This window comes from Gallinula chloropus (assembly GCF_964237585.1).
Source record: "Gallinula chloropus genome assembly, chromosome: 12".
NCBI classification, from domain to species: domain Eukaryota; kingdom Metazoa; phylum Chordata; class Aves; order Gruiformes; family Rallidae; genus Gallinula; species Gallinula chloropus.
In genome coordinates, this window is record NC_140097.1 from 15,309,071 (window position 1) to 15,331,907 (window position 22,837).

The 22,837-nt window shown below is 36.7% G+C and overlaps 1 protein-coding gene across 2 annotated transcripts in view; it reads left to right on the plus strand.

The window, feature by feature from the left end:
* Positions 1-22,837, plus strand: part of CACNA1D (calcium voltage-gated channel subunit alpha1 D) — a gene marked incomplete at both ends in the record, with an annotated part of 175,702 nt that overhangs the window by 77,119 nt on the left and 75,746 nt on the right. Inside the window, 2 exons of one of the 2 annotated variants that reach the window (XM_084269485.1) lie at positions 7,057-7,160; positions 18,962-19,131. In XM_084269485.1, coding sequence (XP_084125611.1) covers positions 7,057-7,160; positions 18,962-19,131 — 274 coding nt within the window. Of the gene's footprint in view, positions 1-7,056; positions 7,161-7,635; positions 7,740-18,961; positions 19,132-22,837 lie in introns of both variants that reach the window. The other variant, XM_084269484.1, reaches the window with a different exon arrangement.

Genomic DNA, 22,837 nt, shown 5'->3' on the forward strand with positions numbered 1-22,837 from the left:
ATAGCTTAATGCTATTCTCTTGGCATTGCTCAACAGCACCCACAGGTCATCTAAGGGAGATTCTTCAGTGAAACAAGGCAGTTCATTCCCAAAGGCACTGATGTGCTGGGTACACCATGTGCCCAGCCTTTGCTGACTACATAGCCAGAAATTTAACACATGATATCTAGCTGGAGAAAGAGTAATAGAAATTTTGGATGACAGTATTAATGACACTCAAACCAGGAATTGCTGGCAGAATTTTTCTAATTTGCATGTTAATTACTTGAATCCAATTTTGTGTGAAAATCTATCTTAACCCCCTCACCTTTTAGGTAACGATTTGGACTAATTACTTCTTTTTTAAGATCTAGATATAAAAAGCTCCAAATAATCCAATATTAGATTGCAAGGAGACAAGACTTAAATTACAAATTAGAGACCTCAGAGAGAAAAGGGAATGATCAAATTCAGACATGCAAACAGAGTTGCCAAGCTAAGTAATATGCATACTTAAAGTTTGAATTACTACCTCCCAGGAAGTATCTTTCCCATAAACTGAACTTGCTCTATTTTGACAGGATACCTGTTATCTTAGTCGTAGCTGACTGCTGACCTGTACTGCTGTCAAAGCATGGAACTAATTTATCTTCGTAGATCATTGCAGATACTCAAAAGAACATACTATTTCTCCCCTGAGAGTTTAAATAAAATGGATAGAAACTAGATTAGAAGTAGACTAGACTTTAGGTAGTACTACAGACTGCACTAGCTGAGTAGCTAGAATTTCTTCCAAAAACTTCATCACAAGAAACAAGCAATCCTTTTAAAAGCACCCTGGTTTCCAGACTGTGCCAGGATAACAGATTATAGATGGATTTAGATCTACCTTGAATATTGGAGGCTTGTTCATTGTTTCTATATAAAGTAAGGTGGTAATTTTGCATCATCAATCCAAATAGTACATGCTATTCTGCTTGCAGTTGTTTTGTATCCATCATATGGGAACTATTAAATACATCCAATTACTATAAGATGTTGTATGGTACATATATAGGCTGCATAGCAGATACGAAAAGAAAAAAGGTATGCAGTACACATGACCACAATGGATACTGTTGCTCTATGCATTTTAATTCATTGTAGATAAATATTTTTAAATAAACATGTTGTTAATCATATTAGTTCATCACATTAATTTCAGTAGTTTTTTGAGCCCTTAGATTCAATAAACCAATTTAGTACATGGATTTTAGAAATTTCTGTTGTGAAAATAGTTTGGGGAACACAGATAAATAGGAAGAAGCAATAAAAAATTTTTATTCATAAGTTAATATGCTGCAATCAATGAAAGGATCAAACACTTCCATTTTCTATACCTGGAGCACAGAATTTGTTCAACCTGGTAGAGTCCTCTCACAGACCAATAGGAAATCTTCTTTGGGTTTACTGCTCTGTAGAGACAGTACTCTTCATTTTATTATGGTAGTGTCCATCTGCTCTACAGATTCAAGCTGGGATAGCTACTTGAAAAAGAGAAAATAACTACTTAGTGGTCACATCTGACAGCTAGGCTTCCCTAGGACCAATTATTTGATTCCTCTCCTCCCCTGGTTAAAGACACTAAGCTGATTAATGAAATGCGATCAACAGTAATTAGCCAAAATAGCATCAGAAGCACAAAAAGTATCTGAATAGGAAAAAAAAAAAAGAGACCTGCATCTAGTATCTTATTAATATTCAGAAAAAAATTATAAGCAATTAGCTTGGAAGTATAAATGCTTTATGTGATTACCTAATGATACACTTCATTAGCTAATAATGGAGGAAACGAACAGAAGGTAGAAAGTGAGTTCTCTTCAGATACATCAAAGCAAATTGGTAAAAGCAAAGTAGTGTCTTAAAAGTTGAAGTTTAACTTGACATAGTCACTTATGTGTCCTATATGTAACGTTATAGCACGTTTACATACAGAAGATGAGGGTGAAATTTAGAGGTAATTAAGTAATTATGAAGCTTTCCGGGTACTGTAGCAATTTTCCACTACTCCAAGGGAAATATTTCTCTTTAGCCTACCTTAATGCCCAAGCCATGAAATTCTGATTTTCCCAGTTGTTGCTGAGCAGTAATGCTTAAAAACCAGTGGTGGCCAAGTTCACATCCCACCAGCATGTATCTCAGCTTGTTTCTATGTCAGCAGTACAACAAAGTTGAGTCTGGCCAAGCAGGAGAATGTCAGGGAAATCTGCTCTTTAACTCCAGAACCCAGAGAAGATTGAAGATAAAACTACATGCATTTGCAAACCAGCCTGCTTGAAGCACAGCCTATTTTAAGTCAGCTTTAAGTTAACTCCACTTCAGCCTAGAATATCCCAGGACACAACCTTTGAAGCTAGAAAGCTTTGAAAAGCTGTCTGGTGTACTCCAAAATGTGTACAATAAACAGCCTGTGATCTGAAGCTTTGTGAGCTTACACTGTATGCTTCAAAGAATGCAGGATTTGTCCCATTTCACAGAAATACTGATTTCTGAAGGTTTTTTTCACCCATCAAGTTTGTCAGTAATAGTATTTTTAAGATTATTAGGTAGTTTATAGACAACAATAAATAAACCCACCAGTCGTGGGATCTATTGGAATGTTATAAAATGAGGAAGGTAAAATTGAAGCCCAAGGAAACTAGGAAACTTTGGAAATTAGACAAGTTTGAGACGCTGTGGAAAATAATTCAAAATAGATACATGCATCAGCCCATTATAACTGGGGTAATACAGATGCAGAATTAGATAGACTAGTGCGTTGCTCTATCATTATTCCCTTATATTGAGCTTTTATTGATACATACAGAGAGCGTGCAACAATTTTCAGCAAACTAGTACTGGTTGTACCGAAAAGGAAGACCTTGGTCTGCATTCAGTTGCAATTTTTACAATTACAACAGATACAGATACAGATAAATGAGACATCTTAATGATTTCTAATTGATGTTTTAGATTGGAGTATGCCATCTGCTGCTGTGTAATACTGACTGTTATGCCTGCTATAAATTTGGCTTTCTCCCTGTCTGGGTCTCTGATCATCAACGCTGCATTGTGAGTTGACTCCAACCACAGCACATCTAACAAGATAATTCACTCTGAATGCAGATGAGGCAATTCTAGACTGTACTGAGTTTGTCCTATCAGCTCAAGATAATTCTTGAGACTTTGCAGAGACTCACAAACGTTCACATGTAAATATAAAGACCCAAATGTACAACGAAGATTAATTATTACCCACCAATTTAACTGGCACAGAATAACCTGTCTCCAGATCTGGTAGCATCAACAAATGGACTTTTTGAACTGTTAGTTACTGCATTGCTCATGAAAGAGAAAGGAAGATCTTCAGAGTTCAATTCAAAACTCTTTTTGAAGCTGTTTAAACATCCAAATCTAGTTTAACATCTCTGTGAAAGGAGTGAAAAGGCCAGAACGTAGCCATAAGTGGCATCTCTGGAGAGTAAGTGTTTAAAAACACTTATCTAAGTAGTGCCCATCTACTGTTATGGTGCAAGACAAGAGTTATGTAAAATACTTTATCCTTCATATCATCCATCATCTCATCTCTCCTTGGGTTGACATGATGGACAAACTAATTAGAATTGAAATCCAGACAGTAAGACTAGATCTGAAAAATAACCATAGAAAAGGGCAAGAATGGTACTTGGGGGTGCCTTTGCAATAGGTATTACGGATGCTAAAAGCTAAATGTATTTAAAAGTATATGGGACAAATCCATTGAGAGTCATTGAATACCTCCCATGGTATAGTGCCTATCTGAGATACAGAACATGGGAGTCTTGCAACACTTTGTGTTTAAGGTGATATCTCCTAGATTTCCTGCTGTTACTTTAGTATAATTCAGGGACTTTTATTGCTTATATTTCTTAGTAGCAAGTTCTGCTGCAGTTAGAATTTGTGGGTTTGTGTCCTCCTATTCTTCACTTTGAGCGAGAAGTCAGCGCTAATCCTTTCAACTGAAAATACCTTGTTTCTGAAGATGGAGATTTTCCTATGCTCATACATTAACCAAGCTCTACCTCGATTTTTAATCAGAAGGCAAATTGACTCCTTTAATCTTTCTTTAATTGAAAGTTATGGAAAATGCCACTTGACATGCATGAAATGAGCAGGAAAGTTTTCCAAATGGAAGGGCTTTTTAAAATACTTTCATCTCTGGTATTAATGCAATCAGAAGTATTACTTCATGAATAGAAATTACAATGCATTACTTGAATAGACTTCAATTGTCTCTAGAATTAAATAGTAAAAATCTTGAGTAGATGCAGTTTCAGGCTGTTGCTTTTAGGAATTCAATCTGTAGATTAGTGCCAAGGTGTTCTACTTGGATTAAGGGTTCTTGAGTTGGGGAAGCTTTTGAATTTGCTCAGCATCTATGCAAACCAAAGCATTTTTTCTAGCACTGGTAAGCTGCAGTTTCCAGTGTTCACATGACAAGTTGTTAGTCTTAGATTAATTTAAAACATTGGGTTTGCAATCAAACGGTGTAAATAAGAAGGAATTATTTTCATATGTTATGCACTATAAAGTGAATGAAGAAAATGCAAATCCCATTTGCCTGTACTAATAGAGCCTTTATGACAAGAGCATGAGATTTCAGCTCCTGGGTTACTAAATTAGCACAATGGCTGGCTGCTTGAATATGTTCTCTTTGTGAGCAAAAAGAGTGAATCAAGTTGGATGGTAATCACAGAGTGATTCCCAGAGCTCTTTTTCTCTCAAAGTAGATTTACGAAAATTAATATGTCGTGTTTTTAAAAAAGATTATAGTAGGAAAATGTTAACATCAACATTGGATGAATTTATGTCTTCAGTCTGAACTCTGGTGACTTGCAAACAACTATTTGCTAATGGTATAGTTCAGTTAGATGCAAAACGCATTCATATGCATTTGAAATTTAATCAAAATGTTTGCTCTTACCACCTATTGTTAGAAAAACACTTTGCCTATACATATGAATCATTGCTATAAAGCCTATTCAATCCTAAAGTAATAATTATGAATATGCTTTTTCAAAAAAAACCTTAAGGCTTGATGACTACAGCTGAAAGAAGGTGCAAAGAGCAATACACTGGGACAAAGCAGAGATTCAGTCTGGGCAGCAGAGTATTTTACTAAATACCTAAGTGTCATTATTGCTAAGACTTCTCAAATGTAGGGAACTTGCTCTGAGGGAATGGTTGAGGATGATGAAAAAATCAAACTACAATTTATTTCCTTAGCATGTGCACCTGACATGCTAAGTATGACTAAAAGTATTGCAAAGGAGAGTAAATCTAAGTAGGTCAGTATGATGGCAGCATTATGAAAGACTTTATTTTCCATATGAATATTCTGGTGCAGAATTGGACCATGGAAACTTGGGATCTTTTAAAATTGAAGTTCATGATTGCAATCTTTCTGAATGGCTATAACCCTTCTTCATTTTAATTTCTCAAAAATACAGGTTTAGTGACATTAAAATGCAAAGATCCAAATCAAATACAACTTTCCTAGCAAGTCTAATTAATTTTAAGTTACTTTTCAATGCCTCAGTTCAGCTGCTGAAGCATTTGCTAAAATTATACATAGATCATGTGTAGGGATGCACGAAGTAGTAATGGAAAATAATCTTTGGTTACTTATTTTGTTTATTTACTTTACTTGGTATAGAATGACATTATTGCAGATCACTGCTGAACAGAAGTGCCTGTGGAACTTAACCTGCAAAGACTTAATGCGTGTGCTTTTATCATAGGACCACCTTGCAGGAACTGATAGCGTGGTACAAAGATAAAATTAGTACAGTTTGAAAATCATCTGTTCCATGTTTAATATGTGTGCTCCAACAGAGATATTAAGGGAAGGAGTCAAACTTGACTATGAGTACTGCTCAGAGCTTAATCACAAGTTTCAGATGTGACAAACATGACAGCGTTCACAGAACATGAAAAAGGTTTGCCCAAGGTTTGTTCTACAGTACCACATCCAGTCTTGAGTATATATTTTGTGATGAATTTTTATGGCTAAAAAGCTTGTTAAGAAGAATTCAATAAATAAAAAATCCAGAATAATTTCTCTCCTACAAGAAACATTGCTAATAACAATTCCAAGTTGGAATTATTTTTGTAACTTACCAAAATGCCTTTTTGCACTTGAATGCTACACAGAAAAACAAATGGCCTGTGTTTTAAAAATTCTGTTTTTCTGAATATTCCTTTTCAGATTTCTATGGGTGTGTTTCTTAAATCCATAGTCTGCTAGGTATAATAATCTTACTAAGAATAGACCGTGGAAAAGGTCTTTATAGAAAAGCTTGTGTGAGTCTATAAAGAGTGTTTTTAAACCTCAGCTACTTCAACCTTGCTTAAAAAAAATAAAGTCAATAGCACCTTTTAAGCTTAATTTAAACTTAATCTTTTATAATTTTTGTTCAGAAGTGTTTCTTAACTTTCCATGTTTCCACTATGCTTGTGAAATTTTATTTCAGTTTTTCATTTTCCTAAAATTATCTTCATGTTTTTACACAAATTCACCCTCATTTATTTCTTTTTGAATTAATTGAAAATATCTGGTTGCATCCAACGGTAGTATTCCATGTTACAGAAAAAAATAATATTGCTTGTTCTGGTAAGGTACATATTACTGTTTCTTTTCTCAAAGGATCATTCATGTATCTAGGATATATATGAACTGAAAATCTTAATAATTCAATACAGTTTGTAAGCATCATTTTAGTGAGTTTTGAAATTTAGTTCATGTTCTAGGCATTAAAGAACAGAACTGTTGCAGTGCTCCATTTATGTCTAATAATAATTTTGATCTGAATGCTAGATTTACTCAGTTTATTTTGGAGTATATATTAGAAATGCAAAGTTAATATTGCCAGTGCCTTCTTTCTTGTATTGTTGTTCTTTGAACACTGAAGGAATGCGTGGAATGCTATCTCAACTGAATGATGAAATTCTCTTTGTCTCTGACTTTTCATTGCTATTTCTATAGTGATCTACTCTATAAGATCATCTTATTTCTTGCAGATGAATGATGCTATGGGATTTGAATTGCCATGGGTGTATTTTGTCAGTCTCGTCATCTTTGGGTCATTTTTCGTACTAAATCTTGTTCTTGGTGTATTGAGCGGGTAAGCATACACCTTTTTAATCATGAAGGCAGAGTCCTGAATTCAGTTGCCATGAACACACAGGTTATCTTATACAGGTGAGACTTTAGTTGTGATGACATCTTTTGATAAACTACTATTTTTTCTCTAATAAGAACAGAAACATTTGTCTGTAACTATTATATAAATAACATACAAATACCAAAATCAGAGTTTAGGCTTACCAGTATATATCTTCGTGTCCATAATTGATGCAGAATTATAAAAAGGATTCACCCACACTTATTTAAATGTTTTCAATTAATCTTCTAAGGCATCACATCTACAACATAATTTGGGTAAGTAAAGAAATAAATGTTCATTGATTTTTTTTTTTTTAAGAACTGAATAAGCCATAAACTTTCAGTACTGAAACCTACGTGATCTGGCAGCTGCAAAAAGGACTCTGCTGTTTAATGAATAACTGAATCATAACTTATTTCCTTACATTTTACAGGTAAATGATGCAATAGGATGTGAATGGCCATGGATCTATTTTGTTAGTCTTATCATCCTTGGCTCATTTTTCGTACTTAACCTGGTTCTTGGTGTACTTAGTGGGTAAGCAGTTGAGTTAACCTTGTGTATGCTACTGCTACTTGTAAGATGGCCTCTGCATTTACTCAAGCTTCACAGCGATGGCTTTTTTGCATGCACTTGAGATTCTTACGTCATCCTGCAACTGTTTGCTCTTTTGACTGAACTGTGTGAACCAGTGCTTGTATCTGTCTGACATCACATTTACCATGCTTGCCAAAAATATTCATTATATGAGGCGCTAATTTCTTTACTTTATAATGTTCCAGCAGGCAGTAACATTGCTTTGTTCACATTGATCGGTAGTGCACCTGTAGGAATATTCTTCCTTATAGCTATAGGGAAGGGTGTCCTCTTCTGAAAGCCCAACTTTTGCTTTTTCAAATAAAGTCATTTAAATGTTATTTGTCTTTACCAGTTACATTGCAGAATATTTTTAATAGGTGCTTTAAGATCTATCTTACAGAAACAGTATGAGTAGGTTACCTTAGCACAGTGTGTAGTGCTGCCTATATTGTAGAGCTGTGAACTGCTGTGACAACCCGCAGCAGCAAGCTGATATATTTGTCAATAATCAAGTATCAATTTAATATACTTGCCAGTGGGTGGCTGTCAGATTTTTGATGGTTTGCATACTCCAGGCTCCAGCCAAGAACTGGTGTTGGTTGTAGCTGAATAACGTGATTTAAAACTGTAGTTTACAGCACCGCTGTGCAAGGTTTTCTTTTTACAAAGCTTTCTTACTGAGGTCACAGCTCCATGTCCTTTGCCATTTCCTGGTTTCTAACACACTTGAGCTTGGGAAACTCCAGTACGTGGTAAAGATACGTTTCTGATTAAAAAAACCTGCTGCTATTATTTGAATACTAAAAGAAAATTATTCTAATTGTACGTATTAACTTTTAGTTATACAACAAATGATTTTGTTCTGGCAACCTTAGGCAAGTTGTGCCATTTTTCTTAGAAAAATTTCTCTTGCAGGGAAAGCATGACACTCTAGTTGATGGTGTCATCAGACTGCAGATTGTGTAAGCTGCCCTATTCATGGCTTTGCCATGTTATACATTAGATTTGAAAGGAATTGCAATGCATTATATTCCTGGAAATCAGGCAATCAAACAAGATTTCCACTTGCTAATATGCTAACTCTGATACAAGAGTGTTTTTATCTGATGAATGGTTTTACAATATGTTCTTTAAAATCATAAGTCATTTTATATGTGTTAGATTACTGTTGCACACAGGAAATTAGGGAAAGCATAGGTTTATGTTACTGTCAGAACTGCTTTACAAAGCAGATGTTTAAAAGCAGAGAGATAGCGCTAAACCCACACTACTGACTTTCAGACTTAATTTCTTCCTTCTAAGACCTATCCACTAAAGTCTGATTTATACAGTTGTATTGACTTTGTTTTATTGTTGCAAAACTAAGGCCTTAGTTTTCGTGTTACAGCCACACTCACAGACACTAAAAAGGACTGATAAGTGAGGGTGGTTGCTGTGTAATTTATTTCTTCTTTTGAAACCGCTACTGAAGGTTGCTGTGTGACTAGACTTCCCACTGAAGTCATTAGAGGATTAGGTTTTCACAGTTCCTTTCCCTGGCCCCTAAGAAGGTCATACAAGCAGCAATTAGTTTTCTTCCTGTTGCGTGAAGATGTCTTGTGCTAACAGTTAACTAAATACTCCCCTTTTCCCTTGCATGATTTAAGTTGTTATTGGTTTTAGGTTTTTATATTTTAAAAAATAAGTTGTGGGAATAGTAGTGCCAGATTTGGTATTTTGTTGCTCATCTTAATTTCCTCTACTGAAGACTTGGAAATTTAATGACACCTTCACAGATAAGATTTACATTTGATTTAATACATTTAAAATACTTCAGAAAGTTTGCAACACTATGTTATTTATTGGAATACGGAGTGTTTCTTCAGTTGTTGTTATGATAGAGGGGAAGAGCTGTCCCTTTAACTTTGGGTTTCAATCTGCAGACAAGAAATCACCACTGATTTCTAAGTACTGCTTGATCTGTAGAGCTCTAACGGACTTCAGAACCTTATCTGGATTGTCTTCAGTTTCCAGCAAACAGAAATAGCAGTGTCAAGCGTGATGTGAACTCTCCTTAAATTCATAAATTCATTCAGAAATCTATTTTCTCCCTTAGTTGTCCCCTAACTGCAGTGTCACTTGCTCGGGGTGCTTGATGAATTGGTTGAATTCGTGTTTGCCCTAAATATGTGAATGAGCCTTCCTGTCCCTCCTTTTTTATTATTATTATTTTCTATGCTCAAGAAACAATATTAGTGAACTGAGACATGTGATATGTAGATATCACCAGTGATTGATATAGTGAGCAAAAGGAGAAAGGAAATGAGAGTACTCCTACAAGATATTTATGTTACCAACCTAATCTTTGGTGCATAAGTGAAGAAAACAACCTAGCATACTTCTTTGAAACTCTAAGGGCCAATGTGGAATACTGTTACACTTATGTATTTTGATCAATAAATGCCATTTTTGTATATATAATATTTTTCATATATTCTCTATTTAGACCTACATGTCTAAATTTATGGCTAAAAATTATGTACTAGTAAAAGCATATGAATGTGTTTGTATTCCATAGTAGAAAGCTAGTATTTTTCATTCCAAGCCAGGTGTTGAATATGTAACACATACATTCTTTGTTTTTGAGTTACCAGCTTTTACCTTTTATGTTCTTCAAACCGTAGCATGAGACTTGCTTTATGATAAATCTACAAAGAAAGTTAAATTTTACTAAACCAACCAAACTTCAAGAATGCAAAAATTATTCCAATTTACTTGAAAAGCATGGCTTTGCAGACAGATTTTGGAAGTGAAATCTGAATGCCCAATACACCTTTTCTGTACAAAAGTGTTACTTCCTGCAGTATTGAGTTATGCTGTGTGCATTTAAATCTGTCTGCTGTTTTGATCTGTTTGCAGTTTTAAAATATTCATTCATTCTCTTTGCACTCCTTTGTTACTCTGTGACCATCTGCCCCTTTGTATTTCTGTAATGCCTCTTGTGCACTGCATGTTTGATGTATTTAGTCACTGTACAAATGGATGAGAATCATGATTTGGGAGATCTTTTGTTTTACATCTAGCCATTTCTGAAGGTGAGTATTACCTGGTGATCCATGTCAGTTTTGCCTGCTGAAGGTGACATTCTTAAAAATTGAATTTTTATTTTTAATAACAGCTTTGTAAATTGATAGAAGTACTGTGTGTGTGGAGTCTGCATGTGGTAAATGTTTTAATTTCTGTATGGAAGCTGACTGTGGAGATTTTTTTCTAAATATAATCTTGAATAACAAGGATGGAGAGAATTCATAGGCGTGAGGTAATTCAGCTTTTTCAAAAAAACTGGGTTTTTTACTCTGTATTAGACACTAGTATTCACATTATTCTCCAAGTGAAGTCTCAGTTGAAAAGAGGTTGCAGTTTGCAGGACTCTACAGGAAAAGGCATACTAGGAAATATTGGTGTCTAGTTCCATCTCAGAAATTATGGAGGCAGCTTTTAAAAAAGATAACAGAAATGTTTCCAGCTCCATCATTGACCTTTTCAACTTGTACTAGATGCAGTTCTAGACATGCTCTCCAGAAACAGGCTCTAGATTCAGCTCTGGAAAGGGATCAGACTAGAGTAGCTCTAGTAAAGGCCAGTACAAAAAGCCTGATATGTGGTGACGTTCAGGGTGAGGCTCCTTGGGGCTTTGAGCAACCTGTTCTAGTGAACATGTTCCTGCTTATTGCAGAGGGGTTGGACTAGATGACCTCTAAAGGTCCCTTCCAACTTTACACATTCTGTGATTCCATGTAATGGCTCTGGAACATGCTTGAAATCTGTCAGTGGCTGGGCAGTTGAACCTAGATCAGCTCTGGAAAAGACATGAAGAAACATTTCTAGCTGGATTCTGGATGGGATTGTAAATGGATCACAGATCTATTTCTGGAAAGTGCTCTAGAAATCGCTCTAGAGCCAACTACGGATGTGGCTCTAGGAAAGGGCTCTAGTGATGGCTTTTGGTCCAGCTCCAGCAGAGGGCTCTGAAGAAGGCTATAGCTCTGGCCTGAGAAGACAACAAACAGCTCCTCCTTAGAAGCATAGAACAAATTCGCTCTAGATGCACCTTCAGAAGTGTTTGGAAGTGTGGTTTGAAATGCGTGGTGGTAATTTCTTTCATCACAGCAAATTTCTTAGGAACCTGGCTGGATACCTGGAACTGTCACAATAAGACTGCCTTTTAAATTTTTTTCAGTATTTGGAAATACAGAGCAAAATGCCCACAGCACTGGAAAGCTGCCATACACGTGCTTAGATATCTTTCACTTTCATTATCTTGGTCTGGTTTGCATTTTGCTCATTTAAATTAGATTTAAAGCTGTATATGGCTTCAAGTAATTGTTTCAGCTCCTAGAAATCGCAAGGTGGTTAGGATATAGTCACACTCTCGATTGCTGTGCTTTTTCTAGCCAGCAGCAGGAGTGAGCTCAGTCGGTGAGAGATACCACTTCACACTTGATGGAATGGCACAGAAATTGCCTCTGGGGAGCTGCCCAGCAATTCTAGCTTTGTGAAGGGTGGTGGGCTGCTTGAGGAGCCTGCTTTTCCATGTAGTTTTGCTTACACACAGTGTGTGTAGCAGGCATTAACCAGACTTGTGTTTTCCAAAGTCATGAAATAGATGGCACTGAAATTGGAAGGTGAGGACAGGTTTCCTCCAAATATTCCAGGATAAAAGACCAAAGCTTATAATGACTATTGGTGCAAAAGATAGTGAGCTGAAAATAGTTAAATTAGCAATTATAAAGTTAAGGTTGTTAGAAAAGTAATAGATAAAGCTAAAACTTAGATACTCATCTACTGTGAAAGTGCCTTTAAAAATGTGTTGGAAGGTAATGTACCAGTAACTCAGCATGCATTAAAGTGTTTTACTATGAACAGAGAAAATAATACATTATAAAACTTGATAACTTATGTATCAAGAGGCACGGCTTTTCACGATGCATGATAATCAATTCCTCAAGATAGTCTATATCATTAGGGGATGGTTGCTGCTGACAGTATTTTCTGCTCAAAGCATTAGTATTTCTTTGGGTAGCCATGGGAACAGAAGACCTCTCAAACACATTTTAATAAAGCTGTAAGTTGAATTTATTGCCTTGCTAAAGGACACCAAAGCCTAAGCTTTGACATGTCCTTACATACATCCTCCTACATGCAGGTCTTGCAGGTTCCTAACAGAATGTTAATTTTTTCTCTTTCTTTCCTGCAGTATTATTTGCAATGTACGTACATAATAATTCTAAAAGCGAAGAGAACATACTCATCCATGCTAATCTCATGGCAATATCTGTCAATTAGTGTCATATAAAATATGTTGGCACAGATAAGCATATACACTGAAGAACTGTTGTCTACAGGATATATGGAAAAATTGTAGAAAAAGACATTTGAATAATGATGCACCAAATAGAAAACGGCAGTGAACTGTCAGCCAGAGTCTTTCAGCAAAAGGGAAATGAACTGGTTTTGACAGTGTTCCTTTTCACAGCAGAGGAAAGGCTTAGTTAAAAAAAGTTATGGATAAAAATTTAACTCCCTCAGATAAATAGAATATACATGCAAAAAGAGGAGAGGAACTCCAGATCTCAGCAGATTATGAGCTAAATTAGGTGCTTTTGATTGCTGTGTGGCTGGTAAAATAAAGTCAAACACAAATAGGTAAAAAACAGGGAAATACTATCCTTGGTTGATTGACCAATTATTCTAACAGTCGGTAATCAGCAAACACTCTCAACTGCATACAGCAGAGATTCTAACCAACTCGCAGAGACTGCTAAAGTCAACGGGAGTAGTTTTCTTGAATAAGAGCTGAAGGAAACTGATTTTATTTCAGTCCTGTTTGAGCTTATCGCACCAACACCTCTTAGGAATTAGCCTTGTGAGATGAGATGAGCTCCTGGCAGGTAACAAACCACATTAATTTCAAAAATTGTGTTGACATGTCAAGATGGTGGGATGAATCCACTCCGGGCTACGGTTCTATCCTGAGTACAACTGTCAGCTCTTCCTCTAAGAAATTCAGCATGTCCTGAGCCAAACAGGTCTCCACCCAGGACAGAATGAGCACATCTTTTATGTATATTGCTATGTATATATAAAAGATTTATATAAAAGGTAGTAAGTCCAAAGCATCAGATCTCAGTTTTGTTGCTTTATCAAGTTGTTCCCTATCTTGCTATTCCCCCAGAGGATGCCATGGTGTTCATGTGCACTCTGGCACAATAATGCTACACAGAGGTTGTGCTGGAGCCATTAAACACATATTTTGTCAATTGCTAGCAAACGCTATAGAAGTAGCTATGGGTAGGTAGTACAAGTTTGTGTTTCCCCATCAAAAACTCAGTGCCCCTTGCTCAGGGATAATTCCTGGTAGAAATAATTCTACAGTGTTCATCCCATGAGGTTTTTATTGTTTCTAAAAGAAGGGGTAATGATGATATATACAAATCTCCAGTAATTAAAGATGTGATGTTACCTAATCCTTTTTTATGTCTCTCTACATCTGTTACACATTACACCCAGCTGTGAGCTGTTGTCCATGCTTATCTGTGCAATTTAAGCAGTTTGAGTTCTTTGATTTGGTTCTGCTGATTTCTTGGTTGGTATGGTTACCACTGTGTGAAACCTCTTCCATGAGGCTGGTGGCCAACACTGTACTCCTGAGAGTACATTTTTGTTGTTATGTGACTGTTCTCTGTGAATAAACGAGAGTCTAGGATGTCTGGGTGACAGTTCTACATATAGCATTAACATAACACTTTCCGCATACCAGACCCTGTGTGCAGCAAGTGATGTACTGCAGTAGATGAATTCTCTCCCTCACTGTGTTTGCAGTGACACAGAAGGGCAGTATTATGGTCAGTGAAGTAGTGATCTGGTTTATGTTTAGACATTGGAAGATACAGCAGTGCTTATGTTGCTGCACAAGGCCCCGTATGAAAAGTGTCGTAGCCTTTAGCATGGAAGAACTTTGAGCTGAGCAGAGGTCACTGTCTCCTAAATTATGCCCATGAATTACAGGGAAGGGAGAGTGTAGTCATGTTTCAGCAGGTTGCCTCTTTAGGATTTTTGGTTACTGTGACCCTGCCTCAAATTAAGATGTGAGAACTGGAGAGCTGTAATTGAGTTCCAGTAGATACTCCCTGCTGTGGCCTCCACCCTATTGCATCAAGCCATTCCCAACCGATGCACACCAGCAGGAGTTATTTCACTCTGTTGAAGGAAGAAAAACCTGGCATGAAAATGATTGCCCCAGACTATTGAAGCATGAACTCAAAGCCTGCATTTTATATGCTTCTGCCTCAGCAACCATTGATGGTGATGGCGTTGTGCATAAACACAGAACTGAGATCATTTTTCTGCAAGGAGACAAGGAATTTTGGAGCAACAGAAATAAAACTTGCGCTTTATATAATAGTTTAGTTATCACTAAGATAGGTTATATTATGTAGGTGAGTCTCCATAAAAGGCTTTATTTTGTGAGTAATGTCTCCTTTCCAGTGCAGGTACAATTCACTGAGTTTATTTACACTGTGCCTGCAATTTGAAGCTTTACTCAGTTTACAGGATACTGTCATATGCTGCAATTTTTAATCATATTTAAATCAAAATTAGGCTGGGTAGGGCTGGGTCATCAGATTTATTTGCTCTGGCAGTGAAATGAAAAATGGAATTGCCTCCATCCAGGTAGCAACAGACAATTTGAAGGAAAGATTAGTTTGGTTTTTTTGAAGGCAAACAGGTAACAACATGGTGTTATGCAGGTCTGCTTTATAAGATTCTTCAGAAGCAGAGGTTTGAAAAGGGCTAGAAAAGGCTTGCTAGCCTGCAGTCTTAATTTTGAAGCGTATTATCCATGAAAATGAGACAGTTGTGAGTTTCGGTTTTCTAGCTGTTGAAATTAGGACAAAAGCATGTTATTGGGGTCCTGTGCTTTATGAAAACTACTTCAATCTATTTCATTTATAAACAGGCCTGACTTTCATTTTGCATATGCTAGTGTCATACCAGAGTAGGTCATCAGGATTTTTCAGTTTGCGGCTTGTGTGAAGACTGATTTGAGTCGTGTCTGAGTGAAGAGGCCTTTTGAATGCTAGTATGGTCACAGCACTCCTTGGAATACAATTTCTGTCAGTTTAGTTGATGAACATCTCCCCAGTGTACATTTTCAAATGCCAGATCCAGATCATCTGATTAAGCCAGAATGAAATACATATTTTAAGTTAGGTCTCAGCATGGGCATCTGTGAAACCAAATATTTACAGAGCTTAAGTCCACTTACCACAATTAATGTTGCCCCTTCCTAAGCCTGTCAACTTCACAGGCTTCTGGACTGAGTTGTGGGTTGATGACAATGAGGGAGGCCAGTTCAGGCCACTCGTCTAACCACGTCAGTACCTACATAGCCAAAAGCTTTTTCTTTCTGCCCTGGACCCATCCTACGCTCTCTGTAGCCATGAAATGCTGCACAAGCAGCTGTCTTATTCCTCCTTCCAGGAGATCGGCCGATGTCTACATATCTGTCTAAAAATACTCAGATATCTTGTCCTAAATGTCTTTGTCAGAAGCTTTAAAAGAGCCTATATCTCTACCTCATCATCACCCCCATCATTTTTTTTTTTCAAACAGCTTTTTGGTTTTTGGAATAAAAAGCTTTAATTCTGCTAACAGGAAACTCATTATATTCTTGTTCTGTGTAATTACTTTTTATTTTATTAATAGGATTTCAGTAAAAAGAATACATACATACATGTGTGTCTGAAAGATGTCACTTCATGGTGACTGAGATAGAAAAGAATATTATAGAGCCAGATTCATCCCTCCCCTAAAGAAAATGCAGTCTTCCTAGGTGTCATACTTCCTTACAGTTTTTAAAAATAAAAGTAAAACTTTTAAATATCATGGAAATTAAGAACCATTGTGTCTTCCCCTGCTGATAAATTGTAGCAGCATGTAACAAGACAATGCCTGACTTCTGTGCTGTATTAAAGGGAAAGGTCATAGTGAGCTGCGTGTATAACCCCCCCTGTATTTATTCTCTGCATGCAGCCATTTTAATGTAAAGTCAAAGTTAAAATGTGGTTCAGTCATGGGTGAAGTGCTGTTGAAAGTATCAGCCTTGCCAACTGTTTCATTTCTAAATTATTTCTTTCACTTCACTGCATATAATAACAGCAGCTTTTGTTTTAGTTTTCCAACGACAGATCACAATCCTTCACCCTAATGAAAACACCCGAAGGACTTAACTGAACAAAACATGAATCCTTGGTAAAAGCTCTAGCAAGGCTTGTTCTGATTTCATACTATGCTGCAAGAACCCTTTTTTTGAAGATACTGTCTGTGGAATGAGTCATGAGTATGTTGCCTCAGTCAGATGCAAAGGACGGTCTTTTCATACTCTGAAAGGAGCTTTAACCCAGCATTCCATAAACCAAATAATTTCTTACAGGCTTGTGACATCTTCTGCCAAACAGTGATATTGTTTTGTTTTAAAAAGCAATTATCCATCAGAGAGCTCTGTTTGAGCTCTTCCTCTTTCGTGAGCATTTTTGTGAAGAGATGGCCTTTTGAAGGACCTTGTCCTTGGATGCTAGGTGAAGGGTAGCAAATGCAAAGCAAGCACTGGCATTCTTCAGCTTCGTTACAGTGCCATCAGATGGAAAAGGCTGATCACATGCCAAACAGAATTTTTGTTGAATTAAGTCCTCAACTGTAAAAGGTGTAGTGCCTGCCTCTTAGCTTCTGCAACAGAAAGTATTTAACTTCTGCAACATAACATTAAAAAAATACAAAATCTGTATGGTTGCATATAAATAGCTTAACAATTAGTTTTACTGATGTAAAAGCAGAAGTCTATGGTAAGGCAATATTTTTGAGGACTGCAAATAAAAAACCAACCCAACCCAAACTGGAGAGATTACATCTTTGCAATTCCACATAAGCAATAACTGTCACTGAACTCATTTCCTACTATTTTTCCACTTGAAGAAGGATATTGAGTACTTTAATAAATTTCCCCTTGAGAGTGTGTCAATTGCAGAATGTTTTCAAATGAAAGTTCACAATAAATAAAAGGTTAGCAAATTCACAGTAAATTAAATTATTATAGCCATTTTTAGGTATAGTTTTGGCGCTACCGTGAAATTAACAGGTCAGAACAAGCTTAATTTTTAGTACTGAATCAGTATACAGTTACAATACGTGTTCAAAAGGTCCTTGCCTGCCCCTGAAAGAAAGTGATAGGTCAGATAAATTGGTAAATGTATAGCCCTTCTAGTGAAAGGAGTTATGCATTTGGAGCTGTACATCAGATCAAATGCTGTAATAGTGTCATTGAAGTTATTTGATAGTTGTCTTGAATTGTATATCACTAGAGGAATCATTGATTCATGGGGTAATTCAGGTTGGAAGAGATGTTGGTAGGCCATTTTACTGAGCCTCCTTCTCAAAGAGCATGACTTGATTATTTTAATTATCATTCCATGATAATTTAGGGATTGGCCCAAATCATGAAATAAACAATGAGACAATCTCTGAGAACAGGATTTCTGAGTTCTGTTACAGGGCAAAAGCATCCTGGTCTGAAATGGCACAGGTGACTATGCATGATATAGTTGAGAGAGCTTCTTAGTGGAATTCTGTGAACCATGTGCTGAAAGAAGTGTGTTTGGACATGGCCAATAAACCGTGACTGGAAGAGGAAGGATTTTAGAACTGGCTGCCAGAATTTCCTTTTCACTTGAACTAATACTTAACTTCTAGAAATTACATCATTGCTGCAACTCAATTTCTCTTTGTAGACATTGGATAAAACTGATTGTAAATTTCTTAAGTCTGCATAAAACAGCACATAACTAAATGGCGGGGTTGAGGGGGGGAGGGGAGGATGAAATAGGCTCTCCCCATATTGGAAGAGTCAAGAACACTGTGGAGTTTTCAGTTAAATCAAAAGCTCTATAAGCTTTTGTGAGAGGGATTTGCCATGACTTCTTTGCATCATTGTCTCATTTTCAAAGAAGCTCTTAGATTTTCAGTATAGTTTATTTAGTTCATGTTCTGTGTCAGTATGTTATACTGCAATGTCAAAACCTAGGTTAAAATGCCTGGGAGTTTGACAATTAGTATTGTTTTTCTGTTTTATCTGAATTTGATAGAGAATTTTCCAAGGAAAGAGAAAAAGCCAAGGCACGGGGGGACTTTCAGAAGCTACGTGAAAAACAGCAGCTGGAAGAAGATCTGAAGGGATATTTAGATTGGATTACCCAGGCAGAAGACATTGACCCTGAGAATGATGAAGAGGTTGATGAAGAAGGCAAGCGGAACAGTACGTATTCTTTACTCAATACTTACTACTGTGTGGGACAGTTTGAGTGCTGTGCAGGGCATTGCACCAGGGTGAATGCAGACTACCTGATACCGTTCCCTGGTGCCAGTTTGCAGAAGCAGTTGTGTCCAATCCTATATTGATACTTAGTCCTGGAATCTTACAAAAAAATCCTGCTCTGAGCTGTCCACGTAGAAATCACAGTCTGCACTCAGTCACTACGGAGGCTTTAAAACTTTGCCACGTTTGTGTTCTATAAAAAGCTAGTACATGCAAGCTCTGTGCCACTTATTTGTCATTGTAAATCCTTAGTCAAGAAGAATACGTGTTTGTCTGTATGCATGCAATAGCAATAATAATAATATAAAGCAATTTAAAAATATGGCTAAAACTGCAGTTAAGTACTAACCTTTTGCTAACAGTGAGGACTTTTTTGAGTTTTGAAGCACTCTGAATCTTTCTGAAAACCAAGAAAACCATACATAATCTTTGTTATTAGATGTATTAACTGGGTGTGAAATAAGTAAAGCTTGTGGGATTTTTTCTTTAACACTGACAAATGTAATTATCACTTGCAACGTATTTTTTTGACAGTAGTGTATCGTGTACTATGGGAAAGGTAATTTACGCTATGGTGGCCCTCTAGTGCTTCTGACCTGAGTCCTAACGTAAAAGAACAAGTTAGTTTCATGATATTGCAACAACTGCAAAAGTTATAATCGGTTTCTCTATGTTAAATTTTTTGAATAACAGCAGTATTTTAATGTGATATTTAGTAGAGGTTATTTTGGCCTCTTAGCCCCATTTACGTAGTAGTGGTTAAAATTTCTGTGAGTTTTAGTGGTGTACATAAATGAGAACATAGATTCAGGATGTGGTTCATGATTTAACACTAAATGTGAGACTGAAGTTCAAATTTCATTATGTGTACTAATACTGAATAGTACCTTATTATTCATGTGATGCTCCACAAGTCATGATATTTATTTGTTTAGATTTCATTGAGTATAAAGAAGATGCATCTATAAGTGCTGTGTCAAAGGCAACTTGGAATATTATTTTCTCTATTGAAATAATCCCGTGCTACTGTTCTTTTACTTCTAGTGCTGCTCATTTATTATGAACTGTTCTTTTAAAACATAGTATTTTTTAAAAGTAGTAAAATAGTGCAAATTATGTTATTTGATATTGAGGTATCTGTTTTTAAACTCACCTCTTTATTGCATGTAGTTAAATTTTTAAAGATCTTTGTATTTTTCAGTTTCAGAATTTTATTGGTCCTTTTGTTCTCAATAAAAGCAGGGTGTGTATCTGTTACTGACTGGAAGGAAACAAGATGACTTTATGAGAGGTTGGAAAGTAACTTGTGGGTTGATGTTGATGCCTGCATCACCTGTTTGGAAGTCAGGTGAAATTTAGCTAGTTGTCACCAGGTTAATAATCTTGAGTAGTAAGATTACGAGCTAAATTTAGTCCAGCTATACTGGTGATGTCTGTCTGGAACTGCCTTTGACCATAAGGTATGGCTAAGCCCTAAGATAGGCAGAATATTAACACAGCCTTCTGGACAGCTATTTCCCTACTTGAATACCTAAACCTGTGGATGATCAAGATTCCTGCTGATTTATGGTGATGGAAGATCACTATAATGCTCTGCAATAATTTGCCAGGGCTCTGGGTTTAGGATACAGAAGGTCTTTTCTTTCTATGGCAGGAGAAGATTTCAAAGGGAGTTAAATTGGTGATTAATAGTTTCTTATCCTTAAAAAAATGTAGTTTATGTTCCTGCAACCCCAGCATTTAAAAATTTCTGACCAGCATGTCATTAAGTCAAGTAACTTTCATATGGACCCCCTGTGTTTGTACATCTCTGCTGGGCAGATAGTGGGCAGGTATTCAGCATTGCTGAGTAGTGGGATTCCTTTCAACTACTCGAATTGTAAATATGCCTTGTAGCAGTCGTAAGTCAGTATTAGGACCCAACTGCTAGTTATCCTGAAGTCCAGGAAAAGCTTCAGTTGGTTTCAGAGCATGCGAATTCAGCTCAAAATGTGAATATCAGCGAGGGGTGAGGGATTTAGCTCTGATTAGTTACGCTGCTGGTAGGTTGGATTTGTTTTGCCTAACATTGCTTGTGTTGTATATATGGACACGTTTTTATTTCTTTGCGTTGCAACTGCTGCCATCTACTGTGTAAATGCTGGGATTACATGTACTTAACGCGAAGGGGTTACGTTGGCTGACTTAATGGAAGAAAAGAAGAAAAGCAGACTTAGTTGCTTTGGCCGTTCTTCCAATAAACATGGTAAAACGTGTTCTGACTTGCAGTTGAACTTTCTTTTGTGCCAATACTGCATTTGGTGTGTTTAGCTTTTGAAAGCACATATTCTGTGCATTTTCTGTTACGAAGGCGTATACATCTTTAGCATGTAGATGCTCATGCATGCAGCTGTGCTCTTTTAAGTGCATGTCTGAAGTAGACTGGTGCTGCAGTGCTCTGACTTCCTAAAGCATAGTCTGTAATCCGTTTAGATTTCTATTGAAGTGTCTGTCTGTGGCTGTTCTTTTTGAAGCATAGGTTTTCCTTTTCAGATGTCAGGTAAATCAGATAAAAATGTATTTTAAAATGAAGTATATCGCAAGCTTTATAATGGATCATAGTGTAAGTTTCAAACAGTACTATAGTATTTACTACTTACAATACTTTTAATGTAGAAGCTAACAAAGCATAAAAATCTTTCTCTGTATCTCCACTTGCTGTTGATGGTTTTGTTTCTGTAGTTTGTGTTTTAGTTTATTTCTTTCCCACCCACAGTGAAGATAGACAGGGGGGGTTTTTTAGAGTATGATAGTTGTTTTCAAATCTGCACTCTGTTAAGACTGAAAACCATACTGGTATGACATAATCACAGTGTTAGTTAATTAGATGATCTAGTTTTAATCCTACCTACAAGATTGTTACTGTTGAGGCTGACTTCATGCTGTCCTAACAATCACTACTGTGGCTAAGGCTGGGGCTGACAAATCTGATCCAGTTCAGAGAATGCAGAATACGAAGTCAGGAATCGCTAGGACCTGGTGGACTAATTTTCTGCAAATACTGAGTCTGCTTGAAATTATTTTTGTAACTGTTCCATATATTGTCTAATAGCTCACACAGCTTTGCAGTCTGAAATAATTTTTCCATAAGAAGTACTAAAACACAGTGGTTGCAGTTTTACTTAGAATGTGTGTTTTGATGTAGCCTTTGAACTAGCAGGTTCTGATGTCAGTTGTGAAGCAGCATGTAAACTCCCTGTTGTTTGCCAGCCGCAAACGCTGGCTCACTACTGGTACCTGATCTCCCTACTCAAAAGCATTCTTAAGCATGTGTGCACTGATTGAGTTTCATCCATGTCTGGCAGGGCAGGTGGGCCTTTTATGAATAGTGTTTTTCCAAGGTACAGGTTGGTGGCCTAAGTCTGCTTCTTTCTATATTTGCAAGGTTATTATGCTGATCCGAGGAGCTCAAACTGGGTTAGAAATCTCACACTAACTATTTTTCTGTGTATTACCTCTACATCTGTTTCTACTGAACGCACCACATCTGTAGGCTATACTGCATTCCCCAAGATTGTGTCATTTTTCAGGTTGGTTAAGTGATGCTTCTGTAATGAAGACTGATTATTTTGCTCTCCTCCTACTGCTATGCAACCACTCAACCTTA